General features: G+C 35.7%; 2 protein-coding genes across 2 annotated transcripts; one reads left to right on the top strand and one right to left on the bottom strand.

Moving 5' to 3' along the window:
* Positions 1-1,021: 1,021 nt before the first annotated feature.
* On the bottom strand, positions 1,022-9,378 carry LOC117339148 (nuclear receptor-binding factor 2-like). Its single transcript, XM_033900569.1, has 4 exons — positions 9,321-9,378; positions 7,395-7,479; positions 5,825-5,955; positions 1,022-4,689 (listed from the first exon to the last, which is right to left on the bottom strand). The coding sequence occupies exons 1-4, from the start codon at positions 9,339-9,341 to the stop codon at positions 4,153-4,155; spliced, it is 774 nt and encodes a 257-aa protein (XP_033756460.1). The 5' UTR covers positions 9,342-9,378; the 3' UTR covers positions 1,022-4,152.
* A 22-nt stretch (positions 9,379-9,400) lies between these two features.
* LOC117339149 (vesicle transport protein SEC20-like) lies at positions 9,401-18,766 on the top strand. Its single transcript, XM_033900570.1, has 6 exons — positions 9,401-9,543; positions 15,222-15,314; positions 15,605-15,696; positions 16,572-16,673; positions 17,872-17,993; positions 18,509-18,766. Exons 1-6 carry the CDS (start codon positions 9,463-9,465, stop codon positions 18,694-18,696), a joined length of 678 nt encoding a protein of 225 aa, XP_033756461.1. The 5' UTR covers positions 9,401-9,462; the 3' UTR covers positions 18,697-18,766.
* The last annotated feature ends 7,344 nt before the right edge of the window (positions 18,767-26,110 follow it).

Below are 26,110 nucleotides of genomic sequence, written 5' to 3'. Positions count from 1 at the left end.
TACATGTAGAACCTGCCATGAAAATATTTTATATTAACATACATATATGCAGTGCTTTTCTTTTTTTGTTAATAAATGTGTTGCAATCAGAGTGTCTGTTATTGTGTGTACAACCTCGACCTGATTTCTTCAAAGTAGTGTAGGAGTAAATTGGTCCTTACTGGAATGTCACTTTTACTGTATAATAACTATATGATAGCTATCTACTTTGGATGTTTATAAATTGTGAAAATGGCCTCACCATATTTATTTGTGAAGTTATTCAAGACATGCAGTCTAGTGTTATTAGTCCCCTACAGATGAAATCAGGGGGAATAGGACTAGGTTTCCTCTCCGTGCCTCTTGTAGGTACATGTACATGTATGTACATTGTATGTAACACCATAAGTTTGTCTGCACTCTAGAGGCTTCATTCCTTGAGGGATTTTGATCGAACTTCACACAATGATAAATGATCATATCATGACATCTCGAACAAGTTAGAGTTTCAGGGTATTTGGGTCAAGGTCATGCACTGTTATTATTTTTTGGGGGGTGGAGGGCGGTAAGGGACATGTATTGCTTTAGCAATACCTATTATGCTGGTTTCAGTGCTAATTACAACAGTTGTGCAATACACAAAATATGAAATTCAAGTATGAAATGAAGTGTAATAAATTTTCAATAGAATACAAAGGTTGTCCGTGCACAACCGAGACATGTATAGGAAGAGTTGTATACACAAGATCTCCAAAATATGTAAATATTCTAACTGTCAAGGGCCATAAAACTAACCAAAATAGTCAGAACAAAAATTCCTTACTTCAAGTAATATAGGAGTTGCTACTGAGAAATGTCTTAGAAAGGTTCATCTTGTGTCGGAGAGTATACTGTGTGCGTTTTTGAAGACCTCAGAATTGTCAAAACTAGATTTATCAAAGACTATGAAGACATTTTGTCCACAACAGCATAAATTGAGAAAAGCTTCTTAGTAATAATACAAAAACTCCATAAATTTGCAAAACATAACAGATGAATGATGTGATCCAAATTATATTTATTATTAAACCAGAAAAAATAACCCTGCACACCATTTCAATGCTGTGGATTGAATTCTAAGATTGTAATATCACTGACAATACTGTAATTTCAATCATTTTCCACAACAAATATGTATACATTCAATTTCAAAATTGAGCATTTACAGTAAAAAAAAATGACAATAATAGTACATGTATTACATTTAAAATAAAACTTATTTTCATAAATATTGGTCCCTCAAACATATACATTAACATTACAATAGCATATCAAAATAAATTAATCCGAAGCTTTCTGATGTTTCATCAGCTTTTTAAAAATCTGATTAGTTAATCCAAAGGTTTCTGATGTTTCATCAGCCTTTTAAAACTCTGATCAGTTAATCTAATGGTTTTGATATTTTATCAACCCTTGCCCATATCTGATTTTTAAAATGTTGATAAAACATCGGACACCTTCGGGTTAACTCCAAGTGTACATTGCTTATATCCATGAACATATGCTTTAAATCCTAATATTAACAAAAAGTGTATTAAAGACATTCTATTATTGCTGACATGATTTCAAGTTTAATCAATCACTTGTTTCTCTGTCTTCAGCTATTCCCAATTAGTTTACTGATGTACTTCGCCTATTGCTTGGTTTTGTCTCTATCCCCAATTACAAGTTTGTGCTGTGTACAATATCAAGTTCATTAAATATTCTATCCTGGATGATGATCACATCACCAGAAGTTTGTATTTCATGCTGTTTGTTTATCTCCGCCATGAGAGGCATATTGTGTCGTCCCGTCCCGTCCCGTCCCGTCCCGTCCCGTCCCGTCCCGTCCCAATGCAATCTAACTACCACTGTGATCCGTACCAAACTTTGCATACATAATAAGTATGATGTCTTTATGAAACATCCAAGATGGCCGCCACAGCCTCTGATTTGCTGAAATCATATGTAGTTCACTTTAAATGTTAAAAAATGCCCATATCTGTTCTGTCCCGTCCTTATTTAATTTCAAATACCTAGCAACTTCATTATTTAACAAATTTTTATCAATCTTTTAAACATCAGTCGAGTATGAGTATACTTCTGACATTGATGTGTTCCAGGCTTCTAAGGTCAAGGACATTTATGTTTTACAGACAATTTCTTGTTTTTTTATGCTATGTTAAATTTAAACAAATTTCTGCTGCTCTTTTGCACATAAAAATATCATAAATGTTTTCAGTTTTATAGCACTATGTCATAAAATCAAGAGTACCACTGTGATCAAACAGGGTCCCGAGTATTTCATAAATGGGGTAATTTTCAGATAAAATGAGGTCCCTCTATAATTTGAATTGAGTCCTTTTCATTTTCTTTGCTTAATCAAAAGACTATGGGAATGACTTCAAGGTAATCTGTGACAACTGCAGTATCCATATAAGTAACAGTTGATTAAGGCATATAACAAGAGGGCAAATGTATGGAAATTGCACAATATCAGAAATACTGTAACAGAAAAATAACAGCAAGATCGTACCTGTTTATACATGTTTTTGTAGAGGATAAATTTCATTCTCCAAGTAACATATACCATATTCATCCTCAAATAAGCCTAAAGTAAAGTATGAAGGTTTGGGGAAGGCTTTATTATTTATGAACCACTTTATTTCAAAATCTGCAAAAATGAAGGGATTTATTTGTGGATTGGTATGGTACTAGTAGATAAAAGATACGTGAAACATACCCTATATACGGAACATTGACAGAACATATAGAATGTAAAGTAAAACAACGGGAAGAGGAACATACTGAGGTGTCATGGTACATCAGGGAACACACATCGTCAGATACCACAATCGAGTGGGCTACATTTATCTAGGTAAGTGTAGTACAATTAACCATGGTTATCTTGACAATGGTGAACACAAGAGTGTAGGTAAAATATTGTAAAACATAATAATTTAGATAAAACCTAGGGAATTGGGAACACATTGCAGTGAAATAACACATTGTTAGGCTTCAGAAAAGTCTGCGTATCAAAAAATGAACCATGAGCTTTAACTTGTGTATATGGTTGAACTCTTGTCTCAAATAAACTTCAGTATGCAAGACTTTGTTCGAAACCTACGTGGGGCAGTTGCCAGGTACTGACTGTAGGCCGGTGGTTTTTCTCCGGGTACTCCGGCTTTCCTCCACCTCCAAAACCTGGCACATCCTTAAATGACCCTGGCTGTTAATAGGACGTTAAACAAAAAACAAAACAAAAAACTTTGCATTTTCAAGATCCATACCTAATAGTTGTTTTGATAGCTCAGGTGAATTATGATATATCCTAGATAGGTCTACAGGAGCTGTGGGACAACAGCCAACACAATCTGTACAGGTATTTATTGATACAAATTAATTTCATTCTATTACAAGGCCTTATCCATGAAGCTTAGAAAAAATTTAAGTTAAAATCCAATCTGACTGTGCAAAACCGTTTTAGTGCTAAATATCAGTATTTTATCACTATGACAAACTGCAATTTCTTTATGGAAGGGTAGATGGATAAAGCTAATCGGGCCACTAACCACTTTGTAACAGGACAAAAAAGTAATTGTTTACTTCTCATCCTACATTTAGTTAGAATTTCAACAACACACCCTGATAACAAAGGGTTACCGCCTCAATATGAAATTATATGTTTTTGTATAAGTAGAGAAATAGAGGATATCTAACAGTGTCTAATGTGGGGCTAATAATTTGATTTTTTTTTTTTGGTATTACTGAAGACACTGTTAGATATTCTGTTTATTAAATTTTATAGCAAAATATACCAGATCAACTTTTAATTTTTCCCACTGTCATTTGTAAGCAGTGTTTTGATTGGTCAAATCAGAAAAAGGGATATTTTTCACTAGTGAAATATAGAATATAGAAGGAATAATTTTCCATGTTTCACTGTTAAAAATATGAAAAATGATGCTACCTTACTTAATCAGGCTAGTAGGAATATCCCTTTGTCTGCTTAGTGCTTAGAGAGCAAAAGATCACCAGTTTGAGCCCCAGCACAGGCATCTAGGATGTTTTTCTTTTTACTCCTACCATGAGTGATAACCCAACTTAGTAAATTTAAATAACAAATCATCCGCAAATATCAATGTATCACTTATATCAATCATTGAAAAAAATGCTTTTTTCCTCCGTGCTATGTTCTAAGGCTTCTACTGGAATGCCAATTGAGTCAAAGTCAAAATGAGGCTGTTCTAGGGGAGGTAACTCAAAGTTTGGTGACTTCTCGTCATCAATTGCTCGACCAAATAAATCTTTATTACTTGAGCCTCTATCTGGCCTGTCAGCAGTCAGTACTCTTTGAAGTAGGAACTCGTTGTCTCCCTTATATTCATCCAAGTCCTTTATGAGTCTATGAACATGTTTCCGTAGCTCAGCATTTTGTATTGTCAATTCTTCAATAATTGTTTTATCATCTCTTGGAAGGTTTTGTACTATCTTCTGTTTCTCTGGTTGTTGATGAGGAGACATAGGTCCACGTTCTTGTTTTTCTCGGTTGATGAGGTATTCCAACACAGAGTCGGTGTCTGATAGAGCTTGAGATGCAGCATCTATGCAGTTCTGTGAGCCATCCAGGTTCAAAAAGTCAGTCTGTGTTCCTTGACTCTGTGTTAAATCTTTCCTGTTTAATTTCTTTTCCTGTTGAAAAACAGATTTATAAAAGTAAGTCCGAGGTTAAACCCCTTCATCTTAAAATCATACCAGGGTAAGTAAAATTGAGTCTTGATAAATGTTTGTTCTCTAGAATACATTATCGTATGATCCTAAGTTTCAGACTAGGGGGAGATAATCAAGTGTAAGACTTTATCTGGGCAACTCTTTACAAAAACTTCAGGGCTGTTAACCAGTCTACTAACATGGGGCTTGACATGTTCCTATGACCCAGAATGAAAAGGCCTGACCCTAAGATCATTTATTATGGACAAGGGCAGGAACACTGTTTTCCAAACTCATAGACATGTATTTTCAAAATTTCGATTCTGAGCAAAAATGAAGCCCAATTCTTTCCATCTTTAACTCATTTTAATAACCTTTCAAGTGATACCAAGCATACGATATTTTGAGCCAGTTTTGACATTATCACAAGCAAAAGTGGGAATAATGCTTGCTAGGTGCTAGATAAACATTGGGTATTTGTGGGGTAAGTGACCTAGGACACTTGGGTAAATTTTTCATTCTGGATCATCGGAACATCAAGCCCCTATGAGCCTACCCTTCATCATGAAATCACTGTTCAAAGTTTCTAATGAATCACCTTTAAAATAAATTTAGGGTTAGATACAGTAGAGCCAAAATAAATTAACACTCCAAATGTGAGAGGAATAGAATGTTCTGATATCACCAACACACAAACAGAATTCTAAGTACTTGGTGTGTCTCGGTGTGTCTCGGGAAAGGGGTTTAACCACTGAAATTTCACTGTTCACCAATGTGAAAGTACAGGGAAAAATAAATTCCTGACAAGTGTTCCCATAAGAATCAAACCGGACGTGCTCGTGCCTGGCTCTACCCCCTAAACCAAGGAACCCTCCTCTGTCAGCTGAGTGACAGACTATTTGACACTACCCTATAAATAAGCCAGCCCATCTCAACCTGCTCGTTTGACACTACTTTTTAAAAAATAATTACTAACAAATCACCGAGTCCATTTAAGTGCTTAAGTACTCCTTTTGAATTGAATTATATTACAATGTTGGATTGACAAGTCTGTATCTGGTTGCTAAGTTTGAGCATTTATTTCTGTCAGGAAAACAGGCCAGAACTATCTACCTACCTGGAGTGCCTGTAACTTGTTGAGACGTTCCTGGAGAAGATCCTGCTGACGGAGATGGAATTGATGTTGGAGTGATATAGAATCTTTAGCTTTCATACACGTGGATAACTGCATTGCTTGTAGAAGGTGTTCTACAAAAAAATTTCAAAACAATTTTAAACACACAGTTCCAGACAATTTCGTTATTCTGAAATTTGTATTTTGTAACAACATTTTTTCCCCCGTTATGGCAATTGCAAGTATTTTGAAAAATTGAAAGAAATGCCATTGAACTGTAATGTTTCATGTGGCCACTTCTATACAATTTTTACATTAGGGACATGGTGCAAATTCCCATATATAATATAAACCAAGGGTTGAGAATTTGTTAGTCCTATAATATAAGACTTTGAAGGTTCATATTGTGATTTTTTACATTTATTATGGGATATTTACATTTTTGTTATTTGTCGAACCTCGTGTGTGAAGTCCCTGTGATTGTGACTATAATGTTTAATCACTCAATGCAGTTATATACATTAGCTTGGACTACTATAGTGAAATCAATGCTGACTACTGTTTTTAGTACAGAACTAGAAAAGAGTACTGCTGGGTGAAACAAGAAACACCTGTCCAATGCCGAAGTCATATAAAAATCTTGTATCAAAATGCACATAAAAATGAATATAGGGCATGTAGAGTTGCCAAATGATAATCTGGCTTAAGAAAGCAGAACTGCATATCATGGTAAAAAATCCTATCTATCTTATATAGACCATGGACAAGATCAAAATGCTGGAAAAAATGGCAAAAACTCTTTCAAAAATTCTTCTGCAAAAAAGCACAAACACTTATGTGTATAAAGTCTACAATATTTCAAAGAGGATAAAAAATGGGAGGCTCCAAATAAAATTTAAGATACATGTATTGAAATAATAAGGGGATATAACTCTTTCAAAAAATGTTCAATAAAAATGCCACTTCTGAATACAAAACTACATCAGAATTATAAAGGCTACTTAGTTAAAAGGGATACATTGAATGCTGGTAAAGAAGATTTCTGGACAAATAAAAGATTGCGATGGACAGACAGCACCATACTATAATACTTTTCATCATTTGACAAGTACAAATATTGGCCGATTATGGAGCATCTTAAGTTAATATGGATTAATAGAATCATCCCAAACTTTGAGGGTATGACAGAGAAATCTTCAACACTCTGTGTGATATTCTTGGTTGTCTAACCTCATGCAGGCTTTGCCAAGCTCTGGGTAATATTCTTGATTGTGTAACCAAGGGTTTTGTCAAGGGTAAAAATAAAAATATAACTGGAGGCTGAGGGTTGGAGATTTCTTCATCATGTCATGTAGGGGATGATATTTTTCTCCTATAATACTATTTTATTTACACAGGGTCCAGTATAGTTCAAATATCAAAAATAATATTGCAATGCAGCACAATGTTGATGTGACGTTATTATAATGTGCTACCTTACAGAACATCATACCTTATGATGACAAAGAAATCTTGAACAGTTAAAATGGGAGACAAATCCTTGAATGATGGAAGAAATATGTATTTATTATACCTGCTGCTCTCCTATGACAAAAGATGGCTTCCTCAGCTTTCCCGGACTTGAGCATCATATCTGCCTTCCTACCTTGTTGGTGAGCCTAATGTTACAAAAGATATACAAATTATAATTTATCGGAAAAATATATGTTACTCTCTAATTTATTATAACCTGGTACATGTATATTCAGACTAACATGTAATGCGCCTTTCAAAGAAAAAAACACAATGTTGCCCAAGTGTGTATACATGTACATGTGTAGTAATTAAAGCCAAACGCTACTGGTAAGTTCAGTTTTTGGTCACAGGAGGGATGTGTGAAATAGTGCCAAAGAGATATTTCAACACAGCATTTCAAAACTCCAGGTGAATGCTAGCATCTAGCACTGCTCTAACCAAATTAAGCTGCCTAGAAACAAGTGGCATGACCCAGTACTAGTTCTGCTACACATCTCCTTCCTTTTTCTATATCTTTACCTTTGAAGACAATACTGAAATCAAGGTTTGCTGAATGCTTTGCTAAATCATACACAGAACTTAACAAATACATTATACTGTAACAGGGGAGCAAAAATGTGACAGGCTAAACCTGGAAGCCATCAGGCCTGGTTCTGCTACATAAAAATGTATCTTTTTTATTATTTGACCTTTGACCTTGAGGTCAAGCTGGCCACCTTATTCAAATGCATAAATTAAAACACTTAATGTGGGTAATTCATTTATGCTTCAAGTAGTGATCCCTTCAAGTTTCATTCTGACATTTCTGTAACAGGAGAGTTAAGGAAAATGCAGTCCAGTTCCATTGCATTCCTCCTTTCTTCAACAAAGTTTTCCCCTCAAATACACACACACAAGACCCTTTATCCATGGGTATTTATAGTTGAGCACCAAATGTAACAGGAGAGGAAAAATGATGTTGTGACCAGACCGGGACTTGAATCTGGGACCTCCAGGAAACTCTAGACGGAGGCTCTAATCATTTGAGCTACTCTAGATCTGCAACCCATGTTCAGCCCAGTTCAGTTCTACTATATCTTAAACAGTTCAGAAGTTATTGCCTGGACAAGATTATCCTGAATTTTTTTGCATTTTCAGTTTTTTACCTTTTCTATGACCCTACAGCAACAAAAAAATTTACGGAAATTGATTACAGTACAGATAACCATAATTTTGGCTCGAACATGTGGAAACTGACTGAAAATAAACCATTTCTAAACAAGACAGGACTTCTCTAAGGTATGCCATTTAGATCATTTTAAAATATGATGGGAATTATAGTTACGTGTAGTCATAAGAAATTAATCTAATTTGTTGCTAAAATACTACCCGCTCACATGGAATATGATATGACTTTTAAACCATTTTTAAATAATATATGGGACTGTCATTTCTAACTACAAAGGGACTTATAAAAATATAAGCTATTTCATTAAAATCATTTCATACTACCACAGAAGGTATGTCATTTAAATCATGTTGACTATGACAGGACTTTTGATAACTGATGTGTTTTGTTGCAGGTCATATTTTGATCGTATTTGTTTCAATTTTTATTAAGCTCTGTTTTTATTAACTGTTTTATTTTTTATTATTATCTTGTGGGTTTTTTCTGGCATAATTCGACAAAATAAATGACAGCTATTGTACATGTACAGGTCGGAAAGAAGTCCTGCTTTTACTAGTATAATAGCTATATACAGCATATATGGTGGGTGTATTCCGACAACGCGGTGACAGTTGCAGGATTAAATAGGCCTATACGTATACGCAGCTGTCAAACTACAGCTGTCACTGTCAAATATGGAGACAGGTCTCGTTGGTCTTGACTTGTTGGTCGAATGTCGAGGTCCAGTGTCCAGAGACAACAAGGGAAACTTTTATTTCTATACAATATTAACAGCTATAGATGTATAGTATATAGTGTGATATAAAGATTATTTACCGAGTTCAAAGCGGAATCCATCGGAATCGTTCTTCACCGGAAAGACAATATCAGTGCCTAATACTAAACATGGATATGAATTCCTGTTCCGGAACTTCATTTCCGGTTTCATTTTCATTTTGTTTGATGTGGCAAAAGTGACATGGCTGCAGAAGACATCCACGTGCGACTGTGTTTACAGGAAATCGTTAGGTTAGATCTTGAAGTCAAAGCACTCATCCAGGTAGTGTATCTTGCTATAACACATATTTTGATTTATCTCATTCAAAAGCGTTTCTTTTTTCAAAATGTAGCCTACTTTGGTCAGGTACAGTACATACTGGACAATCATCATAGGTCATGATAATCCGAAGGGCTCTGATGTTAATATCGCCTTTCAAGTTACCTTTTGGCGATTTAAGCCTTGTTTACAACCATTTGTATAAGGTTTGCTGACATTTGTACAGTAAAACCACAGGGGTGTGATGTTCCATTAATAAGAATGTATAAAAATCCCTATAAAATAACATACCGTATTTTTTTTCACTACTTTGGGAATGGGACTCATATGGCTTATCAAAATCTCAAATTGGGAAAAATAACAAAATACAAAAGTCTACAAAGATGTTTAAATTGTTATCATAAATTTATCATTATGTTTATATCTTCATTGTTATCTGATGTACAGTTGAGTGTAAGCTACTCCTATAACATAAGAGGCCGCTGGTTGGCTCTTTATTATTTTGCCGACTGTTACACGGCGCCTGTCAAAAGTATCTCGCCGTGTAAAACCTCTAACATTGTTGGAGTAGAGTGTAAGCTAACCTTTACACCCTAGTGCACTGGTTTAATCCTGTTTCTCCCAAAACTGAAAATCTAGGTAAAATTTTTTTGGGAGAAACAGGATTTGTTTACACAGGGGTCTAATTATTAAGTAAACCAGGAGGTAATTATCGCTCACATTCATTAATTGCAAAATCCAGGTAAATAAGGTAAATACAGGTAGATAGGTGATATAACTACAAAAAACTTTAAAAAGTTAAAAATAATGCATTTATATTACACACATATATGTACTTTTTACTGATGATATGATTTACTTGTACAGTGGATAACTAATAAGCACTATATATTATCTTCAAAATACAATATAATAAGCACCACATTTACATTGATACATACATTACAAATGAGCACTATTTATATCATAAATAAACCAATAGTTTACTCTTCCTGTATACTATTTTTACTGTATTACAAAAGATGAAGCAAAGAGGATGCATTATTAACAGAACTATGTGTATTAAGGAGTGAATCTGAAATTTAATAATCAATTCACCAGTATTCAAATACAGCTATCAAATCAGGGTTGTAAAGCAATGTTTGCACTTTTTACAAAATGTAATCACATGAAATTAAATATTGAAACTATGCTTCATCTTTTCGATTCATATGTTGGAAGTATTTTAAGTTATAGTTGCGAGATATGGGGATCGTCAAAGGCAATTGGCGTTGAAAAGGTCCACACACATTTTTGCAAAAGAATACTTAATGTAAAAAAATCAACCTCAAATGCGATGGTGTATTGTGAACTAGGTCGTTTTCCACTACAATATTACTGGAAACTAAGGATAATTAAGTACTGGTTTAAGTTAACAACTACACGAAATTGTATTTTAAATCGTGCATATGGATTTTTAAGAAATTGTAATACAAAAAATTGTTTCCTTGGTTTTGGTCATGTGTGGGAAAACCAGCAAATGTATGCAAGTTATATCGACAATATTTTGCCAGTTATTAAGCAGAGAATTTTTGACCAAGCTCAGCAACACCTACACCATTTATTAGAGTCATCCTCAAAATGTCATATATATAAACATCTTGTGGACAATGTAACATTACATTTTTATCTTACCAAATATATTCCTAAAAGATATAGAATTTTTCTTACTAAGATACGTCTAACTGCACATTGTTGAGCCATTGAAGCTGGTAGATATAACAATACTCCAAGATTAAGACGATTTTGCAATATGTGTAATAATAGACAACAAATTGAAGATAAATATAATTTTATTCTTGAATGTAATAGTTATAGAAATTTAAGGAAAAGGTACATCAAGCGTTATTACTGGAATAACCCATCTGTTTTTAAATTAATCCAGCTATTCAGAGTACAAAATGTTAAGGAACTGTGTTCTCTAGGAAAATATATACATGAAGCTACTAAATTAAGAAATAATTACTAAACCAATCATTGAAGTTATGATGTCTCATTCTCTATATGTTATTTCCTGTTGTATACGCCATGCTGTAATTTGTATTTCATGTACAATGTTTTTGTGACTGATAGGCCGTACGGCCGAAAGTAATAAAAGAATTGAATTGAATTGAATATAAAAATAAGTCAATTATATAAAAAAAAATGTTAAGATATCAATAACTTTAATTAATTTATCATCTTATTAAAAAGAAGTCAATTATAATCACTTCTATAAATCTATGATAAATTATATACATAAATTGTTAATACAATTACACGTTTTATTTTAAAATTCAAACTATCTGTGAATATATGGATAAATCTATCAATTTATTTATTTGTCAACTGATACATTCAGTAATAGACACCTTAATTCACCTGTACAGGTAACACGGACGTTGATTTACCTGTACAGGTAGAAGTTATCTTAACTGTTAAAACAACACTCTCCCTATATTGTTTACATAAGTTTTTGGGAGAAACAGGATGACACCAGTGCACTACGTTTAAACTAGTAATGCACTACATTTAAGCTACAGGTAAACTAGTAATGCACTACGTCCAGTCAGGTGTGACCACAAACCCCCCTATACAGGTGATGGACAGTGCCACTGGACACCTGTGTTAGATACCTGTAGTTGTTACATATACAGACCCGTGTAAATTGACTGCCTTATATATGTCATTCTGACTTTAACAGGTGTAACCCTGGTAAATACTAGCCGCAATATACCGCTCGGCTAGAGAGATCTTCTCTTTAGCTCGATCGGTTGAGCGTAAGACTAGTAAGCCAGAGGTCCCGGGTTCGATCCCTAGCGGAGGCAGTGATTTAAATTTAATTAATCCTGCGCTTTGTTACATTGGCGCCCATGTAGTGACTCGGGAATGATACTCATCGCTGCTTGCAAAAGCATCGCTGTTACCCTGGAAACTCGAGGACGAGTTCTTTCCTGGAGGGGGAGTATGTAACCCTGGTAAATACTAGCCGCAATATACCGCTCGGCTAGAGAGATCTTCTCTTTAGCTCGATCGGTTGAGCGTAAGACTAGTAAGCCAGAGGTCCAGGGTTCGATCCCTAGCGGAGGCAGTGATTTAAATTTAATTAATCCTGCGCTTTTGTGGTTACACAGGTATATTTAAATGTTGATAAAATTTTATCTAATATAAACTCAAAATAAATTTGACTGTGGTTCTTAGCAGAGACATATATATGTCTCTGGTTCTTAGATGATATATTGCACAAGAAGAATTAAAACTCTTATCAATTGGATTTGTAGTGGGTCTTTTTATCATTAATTTTTTAAAAAAGGTTTCATTATAGTGTAAAATTAAGGTTTATCTTCCTGATTTCAAAATTTTGATGCTTTTCATTTATTTGTTTTTTTAGATGTAATTAATATACATCTTACACTAATGATTAATCCTAACTTAGGCCTTGATGACTGTTTGTATATTTTTCTCAAGTACACTGTATATGTACATATATTTTAATATTTATTATTTTATCAGACAAAAATATTTTTAAATTCAATGTATTGTTACTTCACTAATATCTGTTAATTCAACCACAAAATCATTTCAAAGTACAAAATCAAGTATCAAGAATCAGAAGTTTCGTATATTCTCATTTATGTTCTGTAAGAGACATATAATATCTACATAACAAGTTATGTACATGTATGTATGTATAATTGGTACTCTCAGGGCATGCCTGTTGTCATGGCCACCTGTGCCCCAGGGCCCAAACCCCACCTCACCACCACCTTATAGACCTCCATAACACAATGTATCAGATGAGGATCAGTCTTAAGGTGTGCCTGTTTTAACACCTGGCTATAGTTTTGTAAAGTCCGGAATTACCCCCCAGGGGTCCATTTATAGCATGCTGTCTTACCTACCTGTAATTAGCATCTAACACTACCCATATACAATATCTACCTGTGGATGTTTTTCAAAAATTTATAGGTTTTTTTTGGCTAATCATTCAAAAAAAATTAATTTTTATATACATTTTTCCGCATAATAAAGATATTTGATAAATATAGATAATATGCTGATTTTCTTTAATTACAAGAAGAGGTAAAATCCCCATCGATCAGTTATACATTTTAAGGTAAAGAACAATTAATCACTTTTTTAATGCAATAGGGAAACACTTAAATGCTGATCAAAATGTATCCCAAAATTTTCTTTTTAAACAATATTGCAAAAAACATGTAAGTGTGAACTGTAAAAAAACATTGGCTTAAGGTATACACATGATCCACATGTGTATATAATATATTTGATAGCAGGTAACTTCATAGAAGAAAATTATGAAATTACAAATGCAAGTGTTGTACAGCTCCAGATACATGAACATGTATGCATGTTATATATAAGCTTAAAACTGTTGCCCTCCCCCTCCTCAAGTTTGCCAGTACATGTATATGTATTTCATAACAAAAATGGGTAATTGTTCCCTCAGGCCATTATTTCATTCTGTGTTACCTGTGACTGATCGATACATGAACCTGGAATCAGATCCAATATGTTAGATCTTCAAAGTATTAGATACCTGCACACAGGTCCATGTACAGAAATTTCAACTATTTCAGTAAAGGAAGGTGGGAGTTGTATTACAAGTAACATATACCTTTTATAAACTTAAAATTTTGAAATGTAGAACTGTTATGATCACTTAATTACCAATACATTCAAATAATCTCTTTCTTTACATATGTTAAATCAATGTTTAATTAATTTCTTGTATTCAGGTTTCTGACTTTAAGCATTCATGGATGTATACACATAGAATATACAACATATATTATGGGCTGATTTTATATAGGTTTCAATAAGCATAATATCACATACAAAATGAAATTATGAATATGCTGCTTGATTTAATCTGAAATTAAACTACATTGTTCAGCATTATAAATTAAATGTATAAAATTGAAAATGTTCAAGTAACGATAATTGTTTTCAAACGTTTTATTATATACTTTCATGTGATGAAAACAAATTACTGGAATTAAACATGTGAAATTGTGAAATATATAACTGATTAATCAATACAAAATATAAAGTACCAAAAGATAAATGAAACTTGGCTTGAACAATGTAACTTAGTTTAAGGTCATTAGGATTTATAAAGTAGATCTATCTTAACTTAGTTACAGTGTATAATTAACAAGAATAGAAAGGTTGAAATATAAGATCAAACTAAACTTCCAGAACCTTTTTAATAACTCTTTGAATATAACTGCTAGATAGCCTTATGTACAGTACAGGTAAAAATCACAGGTAGCCTTGCATTGGGTACTGCCCATTACCTGCATGGGGGTTTTGCCGTTCATCACCTCTTAGGGTGTAGTGCACTACTAGTTTACCTGTAGTTTAAATGCAGTGCACTACTTGTTTAAACGTAGTGCATTACTAGTGCACTAGTAGTGCACTAGGTGTAAAGGTTAGCTTACACTCAACTGTACTTAGCTGAAGCAAATACACAAGCATCTGATCAAAGGGTTGACTATCAACATATGTTACATGGGATGGTGGCACCATCCTGAATTTTCGACAATTTGTTAAACTGTTGTTAAAAAAAAAACATGTATTGTTGCATTGTATTTGACATTTATCTGGATTTGTTTGATACAATTGTTTTGTTTTTATAGGACATTAGGGAGTGTGCTGACACCAAGGAGGTGCTAGAGGACATAAATGTTGAGGCAAGAGGAAAAGTTAACAAGCTTCGGAAAAAGATTGAGGTAATTATTTCTTGAAGTGTTCTGAATGCATCCTTGAAGGAGTCAAAAAGAGGAAAACTGGAGATTTTTCTGTTATGTTATTTCACCATTTTCTTGGTTCAACATCATATTTTGATAAAGAACAGGTTTTCATTTTGTTTAAAATTCATGATAATATTATTTGGATTGATTACTTTTTGGCTAACTTAATTTGTTTTGAAAGGTGCTAATATCTTATGTGTTTTTGTACAATACTCTTAGAATGTATTCAGTGTTAAATGTAATAATGATGTTTACTTTAATATTGACAGGAGTTGGAAACTCTAGGCTTTGAACAAGATAAGGAAGAGGATAGACAAATAATACACAAGGATGTGGAGAATCAGAAGCAGAGACTTGCCAGGTACATCAATTAATGTTAGCATACTTCTTTTGGTGCCCACAAATTTTACTGTGTCACCAAATTTAAACAGATTAGCGCAATGGTAAATTTGAACACAAACAGTGTAATGGGATGGATATACATGTGTCGCCCGCTCCACATACAAACAACATACGTAAACTGCAATTAGTGCAATCATAATTTAGCAGAATGCTGTCAGTGTGAAAATCTCTAAAATATGATTTCCTCTAATATGTTACATTACATAAAAGTGGACATCATAATGTACATGTATATGTACAAATTTTTGTCACTGAAATTTTAGCCTAAAACCAAATTTAAACAGATCAGCACAATGATGAATTGGTGCACCCACAATACTTGCCAAAGAAAATTTTAATTAGTGCAATAATAAATCAGCAAGATGCTTTTGATAGGAAAATTTCTAAAATAAGATTACCACTAAAATATGCCAGTATACAGTAATTCATCTTTACTTCCAAACCCAAATCAGGAGAGATTGTCCTGTGGTAAAGGTTATATTTAAGTTGATCACAATTTACAATTGGTTGTCATGGAGATTACTTACTAGTGTGTAGTTCATTTCATATCAAAATTTACTTGCGTTTACTTAAATGTGTATTGCTGTATTAATGATTGTACATAGATTTTGTTGTGTAGTCAGTAGTGTGGAATTATTTGGGAAGACATTTTGGAAAAATAAAGTATTAACTTCAGTTTACTATGAAAATTAAATACAAGCTCTAAATCATTGGTGTAACTTCAACATCAGTGGAGAAGAATACAAGAACATCTGTCATATTAAAAAAAAACCCAAAAAAACTGTGAAACTCCCTGTAGCTCTTGTGACAACTGTTTATACTTGTTTTCCCCAGTACTGTCAGCAGCCTTAGAAAGACAAATGTATCTGTGCAGCTGAGAATTGACAAATGTGAAAAGGACATGTTATTGAAGGGAGGAACTTCGGTGAGGAAACGGTGAGTGGGAACAGTGAAATGGTAGGTACAAGGATGTGAGAAAATGGCAGGTTCTTAGTGAAAGGGTAGGTATGATGATGTACCATACAGGAAATGGTATGGCAGAAAAGTACAAACATTTCTGGGCAGCTGAGAATAGACTAATTTAAAAAAGACATTGAACAAGATTGAAGAAACAGTATGTACAGGGAATGTTTGGAAATTATTGACAGGTACAGCTAACACCAAAGTTGAGTGTGCGACACTGTTATTGTAGTATATATGGAGTTGTCAATATTATGTAGGCATAGTGGTCATAGAGTATGTATGCTGTAATGTTTACAGGGGATTCAATTTTCAAAAGCACCCAGTGAATATTGATACTATACAAACAAATGTATAGGTGTGTTTACTGCAGAATTTTAACAAGGCATAGTTACAAGAAATTCAATACCCACAAATTAGGTCCGACCGAATCAACCACAAAATATTAGCCATGGAATAAAAACTTTACTGTAATTAGGATATTATTGAGTACACCATCTTCACTATAATCAGAGTTTGGTAATAGTATACCAGTATTGTTGAACCAGGAAACTTTTGTATTCGTATAAACAAAATATTTTTTCAACCAATTTAATATTGATCCTGACCATGTGCAAGATGTTTACATTAAGGGGTAATGAAAGTATTGCTACACTGCTTAAATTTCCCTCTTCTTATTGAGCCAAAATAACAAACATTTCCTGTATACTGTTTATAGGGAGGAATACAGTCAAAAATATGGTAGGCACATCTAACAGCAAAGTCTGGAAATACCTGTCGACCACTGAATCACAATGGTGACATTAGTAGTAGCCATGGTGACATCAGTAGCAGCCAGTTTCAGTTTGAGGAGATACCTGATGGCATTTACTTCCTGACACCTGACTTTATTTCACTGGCACAATATATTTCTTCATAAAGCTGTTGTTTTACAATTGTTTAGAAATTTGATGTACGATATTCGCCTCCTCCCCTAGTGTAAAAAATCTAGTATAAAAGTGTGGGGAGGATTTGTGAACCTCTTTTAGCTTTCGATTTCAAAATTGATAATTCTGCAAAATCTAAGAAGGAGCTTATTTATGGGCAGTAGCTTATTTGTGGATGAATACGGTAATACAACTAGCATGTTTTATAAACAATGAAATGTTATTTGATTTTTTTCTGTGTTTAAAAGGACTGCAAACTCTAAGGAAATATTAGCAAAGAGAGGCAGTGACATATCGGAAAGTCTGATGAGCTTAAACAGAACAATGGCTGCGCAGGTCGAACGAAGTGAACTCACAAAATCTACACTGAGTAAGTAACACACTCCTTTCGAAGTGTATCAATTTTAATCTGACAGATATGTTAGCTCATGTTAAATTAGTGTTTGAGCCAAATTCTGTAATATGAGATTAAATTTGAATTATATTAAACTTTTTAAAATTTTAATATCAATTCGTACAATGGAAAAATAACTTATAAACTAAAACTATATTTCCCTGTGATGGATACAGACAGAAGAGTTTAATATGTGGGAGGAAAGCAGAATGCCCGTGGAAAATTATTGTGGTCTGGCATGTGACCTACACATTTTCACATCCCATCGGGATATGGAACCCTTTGTTGTTGCCAATATGGAGAGCACATCCCATCGGGGTATGGAACCCTTTGTTGTTGCCAATATGGAGAGCACATCCCATCGGGGTATGAACCGTTTGTTGTTGCCAATATGGAGAGTGAAATCCACTATGCTATTTGACCAGATTTGTTAAAATTTGATCATTTCAGAAATGCCATAGCTCAAAAATGTGTCTTTTATTTTACTTTAGTTCAGTCCTCATCCACGCTACATGGTACACAAGAGGAGATGAAAAGCATGGGTGGACATTTAGTCAGCTCCCGCAAACTTATCACAAAATACGGAAGGCGACAACTAACCGATAGACTTCTAATATTTTTGGCTGTAGTGTTCTTTTTTGCAACTGTATTGTACATTGTGAAGAAACGGATATGGTAACAGTCTCTGTATAATTAGATTTTGTGTAGTCAATTTTTTGTTTATTGTTGAAATAAAAATGTTATTTGAATTTCTTTGTTTACTTCTCTGTTTCTACGTAGTTAATAAATGAAAAATAAATACTTAGTTGCACTTAAACCAAAAAGTACTAATCTTTTATTCTTTTGAAATGCTTATAGTAATCAAAAATTATTTCCAACTTATAGTGTACACCAGATACAATAATTACCTTGACGAGGACAGAGAACAATCAATTAGTAAATAGATTCAATCAGATGTTGTGGTGTCCTTAGTGGAGGAGTGATATACTTGTATATCATGGATCTGACCAACCAGTGAAGGGATGACATAACAAGATTTATGATTCTAATTCACTTCGTTCAACCAAACATAATATAAAACTCAACACCTAAGTATGGGTGTGGCCTTCGACAGTCATCTTTTTTTTATTAGATAGATCGTGCATGGAAATCGACGGGCCCCTATTTTCTTGTGTTTCATCCTTCTACATTTTGCCTGTATCCAGCCCCTCCAGTTAGTATAACCTCTCCAATACAATACCTATCTAACAACGATAGGTAATCAATATTTTAAATAACAATGCAAAAATTAAAAATTGTGTATAGTGTTTGACTGTCAAGACTTGAATGACGACAAAAACTAATCACACCTTTGTAATAACTAATAATACTCGTGTATCACCTGTATCACGTGCTATGACACGTACCCTGTCCCTACATGGCTATGTTTGACCTCTCACATACACTGTATATCCACTTTGACCTCCCAACCTAACACGTGTACACTGTTTACCAACAGCAGTGTAATGTGACTATAATAAATACCTGGATATCTAATGGATCTGACCACCAAGTTTAGGGGTAATATACCTAGATATCTAATGGATCTGATCACCAAGTTTAGGGGTGATATATCTAGATATCTAATGGATCTGACCACCAAGTTTAGGGGTAATATACCTGGATATCTAATGGATCTGACCACCAAGTTTAGGGGTGATATATCTAGATATCTAATGGATCTGACCACCTAGTGTAGGGACGATATACCTAGATATCTAATGGATCTGATCACCTAGTGTAGGGGTGATATACCCAGATATCTTATGGATCTGACCACCTAATGTAGGGTGATATACCTAGATATCTTATGGATATGACCACCTAGTGTAGGAGTGATATACCCAGATATCATATGGATCTGATCACCTAGTGTAGGGTGATATACCTAGATATCTAATGGATCTGACCAACTAGTGTAGGGGTGATATACCCAGATATCATATGGATCTGATCACCTGGTGTAGGGGTAATATACCTGGATATCTAATGGATCTGATCACCTAGTGTAGGGTGATATACCTAGATATCTAATGGATCTGACCACCTAGTGTAGGGTGATATACCTAGATATCTTATGGATCTGACCATGTAGTGTAGGGGTGATATACCTAGATATCTAATGGATTTGACCACCTGGTGTAGGGGTGATATACCCAGATATCTAATGTATCTGACCACCTAGTATAGGGGCGATATACCTAGATATCTTATGGATCTGATCACCTAGTGTAGGGGTAATATACCTGGATATCTTATGGATCTGACCACCTGGTGTAGGGGTAATATACCTGGATATCTAATGGATCTGACCACCTAATGTAGGGTGATATACCTAGATATCTTATGGATATGACCACCTAGTGTAGGAGTGATATACCCAGATATCATATGGATCTGATCACCTAGTGTAGGGTGATATACCTAGATATCTAATGGATCTGACCAACTAGTGTAGGGTGATATACCTAGATATCCAATGGATCTGACCACCTAATGTAGGGTGATATACCCAGATATCATATGGATCTGACCACCAAGTTTAGGGGTAATATACCTAGATATCTAATGGATCTGATCACCAAGTTTAGGGGTGATATATCTAGATATCTAATGGATCTGACCACCAAGTTTAGGGGTAATATACCTGGATATCTAATGGATCTGACCACCAAGTTTAGGGGTGATATATCTAGATATCTAATGGATCTGACCACCTAGTGTAGGGACGATATACCTAGATATCTAATGGATCTGATCACCTAGTGTAGGGGTGATATACCCAGATATCTTATGGATCTGACCACCTAATGTAGGGTGATATACCTAGATATCTTATGGATATGACCACCTAGTGTAGGAGTGATATACCCAGATATCATATGGATCTGATCACCTAGTGTAGGGTGATATACCTAGATATCTAATGGATCTGACCAACTAGTGTAGGGGTGATATACCCAGATATCATATGGATCTGATCACCTGGTGTAGGGGTAATATACCTGGATATCTAATGGATCTGATCACCTAGTGTAGGGTGATATACCTAGATATCTAATGGATCTGACCACCTAGTGTAGGGTGATATACCTAGATATCTTATGGATCTGACCATGTAGTGTAGGGGTGATATACCTAGATATCTAATGGATTTGACCACCTGGTGTAGGGGTGATATACCCAGATATCTAATGTATCTGACCACCTAGTATAGGGGCGATATACCTAGATATCTTATGGATCTGATCACCTAGTGTAGGGGTAATATACCTGGATATCTTATGGATCTGACCACCTGGTGTAGGGGTAATATACCTGGATATCTAATGGATCTGACCACCTAATGTAGGGTGATATACCTAGATATCTTATGGATCTGATCACCTAGTGTAGGGTGATATACCTAGATATCTAATGGATCTGACCAACTAGTGTAGGGTGATATACCTAGATATCCAATGGATCTGACCACCTAATGTAGGGTGATATACCCAGATATCATATGGATCTGATCACCTAGTGTAGGGTGATATACCTAGATATCTAATGGATTTGACCACCTGGTGTAGGGGTGATATACCCAGATATCTAATGTATCTGACCACCTAGTATAGGGGCGATATACTTAGATATCTTATGGATCTGACCACCTAGTGTAGGGGTTATATACCTAGATATCTTATGGATCTGACCACCTGGTGTAGGGGTAATATACCTGGATATCCAATGGATCTGACCAACTGGTGTAGGGGTAATATACCTGGATATCTAATGGATCTGACCACCTAATGTAGGGTGATATACCTAGATATCTTATGGATCTGACCACCTAATGTAGGGTGATATACCTAGATATCTTTTGGATCTGACCACCTAGTGTAGGGGTGATATACCCAGATATCTTATGGATCTGACCACCTAGTGTAGGGGTGATATACCCAGATATCTTATGGATCTGACCACCTAATGTAGGGTGATATACCCAGATATCTTATGGATCTGACCACCTGGTGTAGGGGTGATATACCCAGATATCTTATGGATCTGATCACCTAGTGTAGGGTGATATACCCAGATATCTAATGGATCTGACCACCTGGTGTAGGGGATATATACCTGGATATCCAATGGATCTGACCACCTTATGTAGGGTGATATACCTAGATATCTAATGGATCTGACCACCTAGTGTAGGGGTGATATACCCAGATATCTTATGGATCTGACCACCTAGTGTAGGGTGATATACCTAGATATCTAATGGATCTGACCACCTAGTGTAGGGTGATATACCTAGATATCTAATGGATCTGACCAACTAGTGTTGGGGTGATATACCCAGATATCTAATGTATCTGACCACCTAGTATAGGGGTGATATACCTAGATATCTTATGGATCTGACCATGTAGTGTAGGGGTGATATACCTAGATATCTAATGGATTTGACCACCTGGTGTAGGGGTGATATACCCAGATATCTAATGTATCTGACCACCTAGTGTAGGGGTGATATACCTAGATATCTTATGGATCTGACCACCTAGTGTAGGGGTGATATACCTAGATATCTAATGGATCTGACCACCTAGTGTAGGGGTGATATACCCAGATATCTTATGGATCTGACCACCTGGTGTAGGGGTGATATACCCAGATATCTTATGGATCTGACCACCTAGTGTAGGGTGATATACCTAGATATCTAATGGATCTGACCACCTAGTGTAGGGTGATATACCTAGATATCTAATGGATCTGACCACCTAGTGTAGGGTGATATACCTGGATATCTAATGGATCTGACCACCTAGTGTAGGGGTGATATGCCTAGATATCTAATGGATCTGACCACCTAGTGTAGGGTGATATACCTAGATATCTAATGGATCTGACCACCTTATGTAGGGTGATATACCTAGATATCTAATGGATCTGACCATCTAGTGTAGGGGTGATATACCTGGATATCTAATGGATCTGACCACCTTATGTAGGGTGATATACCTAGATATCTAATGGATCTGACCATCTAGTGTAGGGGTGATATACCTGGATATCTAATGGATCTGACCACTTAGTGTAGGAGTGATATACCTGGATATCTAATAGATCTGACCACCTAGTGTAGGGGTGATATACCTAGATATCTTATGGATCTGACCACCTAGTGTAGGGGTGATATGCCTAGATATCTAATGGATCTGACCACCTAGTGTAGGGACGATATACCCAGATATCTAATGGATCTGACCACCTAGTGTAGGGGTGATATACCTAGATATCTAATGGATCTGACCACCTAGTGTAGGGGTGATATACCCAGATATCTAATGGATCTGACCACCTAGTGTAGGGGTGATATACCTAGATATCTAATGGATCTGACCACCTAGTGTAGGGTGATATACCTAGATATCTAATGGATCTGACCACCTAGTGTAGGGTGATATACCTGGATATCTAATGGATCTGACCACCTAGTGTAGGGGTGATATGCCTAGATATCTAATGGATCTGACCACCTAGTGTAGGGTGATATACCTAGATATCTAATGGATCTGACCACCTTATGTAGGGTGATATACCTAGATATCTAATGGATCTGACCATCTAGTGTAGGGGTGATATACCTGGATATCTAATGGATCTGACCACCTAGTGTAGGGGTGATATACCTAGATATCTAATGGATCTGACCACCTTATGTAGGGTGATATACCTAGATATCTAATGGATCTGACCATCTAGTGTAGGGGTGATATACCTGGATATCTAATGGATCTGACCACTTAGTGTAGGAGTGATATACCTGGATATCTAATGGATCTGACCACCTAGTGTAGGGGTGATATACCTAGATATCTTATGGATCTGACCACCTAGTGTAGGGGTGATATGCCTAGATATCTAATGGATCTGACCACCTAGTGTAGGGACGATATACCCAGATATCTAATGGATCTGACCACCTAGTGTAGGGGTGATATACCTAGATATCTAATGGATCTGACCACCTAGTGTAGGGGTGATATACCCAGATATCTTATGTATCTGACCACCTGGTGTAGGGGTGATATACCCAGATATCTAATGTATCTGACCACCTAGTATAGGGGCGATATACCTAGATATCTTATGGATCTGACCACCTAGTGTAGGGGTGATATACCCAGATATCTAAAGGATTTGATCACCTAGTGTAGGGTTGTATACCCAGATATCTTATGGATCTGACCACTTAGTGTAGGGGCGATATACCCATATATCATATGGATCTGATCACCTAGTGTAGGGTTGATATACCCAGATATCTTATGGATCTGACCACCTAGTGTAGGGGTGATATACCTAGATATCTAATGGATCTGACCACCTAGTGTAGGGGTGATATACCCAGATATCTAATGGATCTGACCACCTAGTGTAGGGGTGATATACCTGGATATCTAATGGATCTGACCACCTAGTGTAGGGGTGATATACCTAGATATCTAATAGATCTGACTACCTAGTGTAAGGTTGATATACCCAGATATCTTCTGGATCTGACCACCTAGTGTAGGGGTGATATACCCAGATATCTAATGGATCTGACCACCTAGTGTAGGGGTGATATACCCAGATATCTAATGTATCTGACCACCTAGTGTAGGGGTGATATACCTAGATATCTAATGGATCTGACCACCTAGTATAGGAGTGATATACCCAGATATCATATGGATCTGACCACCTAGTGTAGGGTGATATACCTAGATATCTAATGGATCTGACCAACTAGTGTAGGGGTGATATACCCAGATATCATATGGATCTGATCACCTAGTGTAGGGTGATATACCTAGATATCTAATGGATCTGACCACCTAGTGTAGAGGTGATATACCCAGATATCTTATGGATCTGACCACCTAGTGGAGGGGTGATATACCCAGATATCTAATGTATCTGACCACCTGGTGTAGGGGTTATATACCTGGATATCCAATGGATCTGACCACCTTATGTAGGGTGATATACCTAGATATCTAATGGATCTGACCACCTAGTGTAGGGACGATATACCTGGATATCCAATGGATCTGACCACCTTATGTAGGGTGATATACCCAGATATCTTATGGATCTGACCACCTGGTGTAGGGGTAATATACCTGGATATCTAATGGATCTGACCACCTAATGTAGGGTGATATACCTAGATATCTTATTGATCTGACCACCTAGTGTAGGGGTGATATACCTAGATATCTTATGGATCTGACCACCTAATGTAGGGTGATATACCTAGATATCTTATGGATCTGACCACCTAATGTAGGGCGATATATCTAGATATCTAATGGATCTGACCACCTAGTGTAGGAGTGATATACCTGACCACATTATACTGACAACGGACGAACTGGTCGTCCCACTCCTAATATGCTGAGCGCTAAGCAGGAGTAGCAACTACCATTTTTAAAGACTCTGGTATGTTCCAGCCAGGGGACAGAACCCAAAGCCTAGATCCAGCATCTGCAGGTAAGAACTGTTGATTTTCAGACCGAAAAGAGTTACGGAAAGGATACCACCTTGTTTGGCTGTTTCGGAATAAGTTGAGCCAACGCGAACTTTAAAATGTCTGTCAGATATGTAATTTGAAATGAATTTTGGGAGATTCCCACGATCACCAATTTCATGCAGGTCTTTCATAATACCATATTGCCATGTAGTAACGTATTTTTTCTCCAGATCAAAGAACACAGCAACAAGATGTTCCTTCTTTGAGAAAGCTTCTCGAAAGAAGGTTTCTAATCTGACCAGATGGTCTACCGTTCTTCTGCAGTTTCTGAATCCGCTTTGGAGTGGTCTCAAAATAGTATTGGATTCAAGGAACCAAACTAGTCTAGTGCTTATCATCCGTTCAAGTGTTTTACAGATGCAGCTCGTTAGAGAGATAGGGTGATAATTATATGGTTCATTAGCGTCCTTGCCAAGTTTTGGAATTGGAATAATTGTGGATTCCTTCGAAGACTCGGGGGTCTTTCCGGAAGCGTATACTTGAT

Source organism: Pecten maximus, chromosome 12 (assembly GCF_902652985.1).
Source record: "Pecten maximus chromosome 12, xPecMax1.1, whole genome shotgun sequence".
NCBI classification, from domain to species: domain Eukaryota; kingdom Metazoa; phylum Mollusca; class Bivalvia; order Pectinida; family Pectinidae; genus Pecten; species Pecten maximus.
The sequence above is the reverse complement of the archived record's forward strand: the minus strand, read 5'-3'. Positions and strand labels throughout refer to the sequence as shown.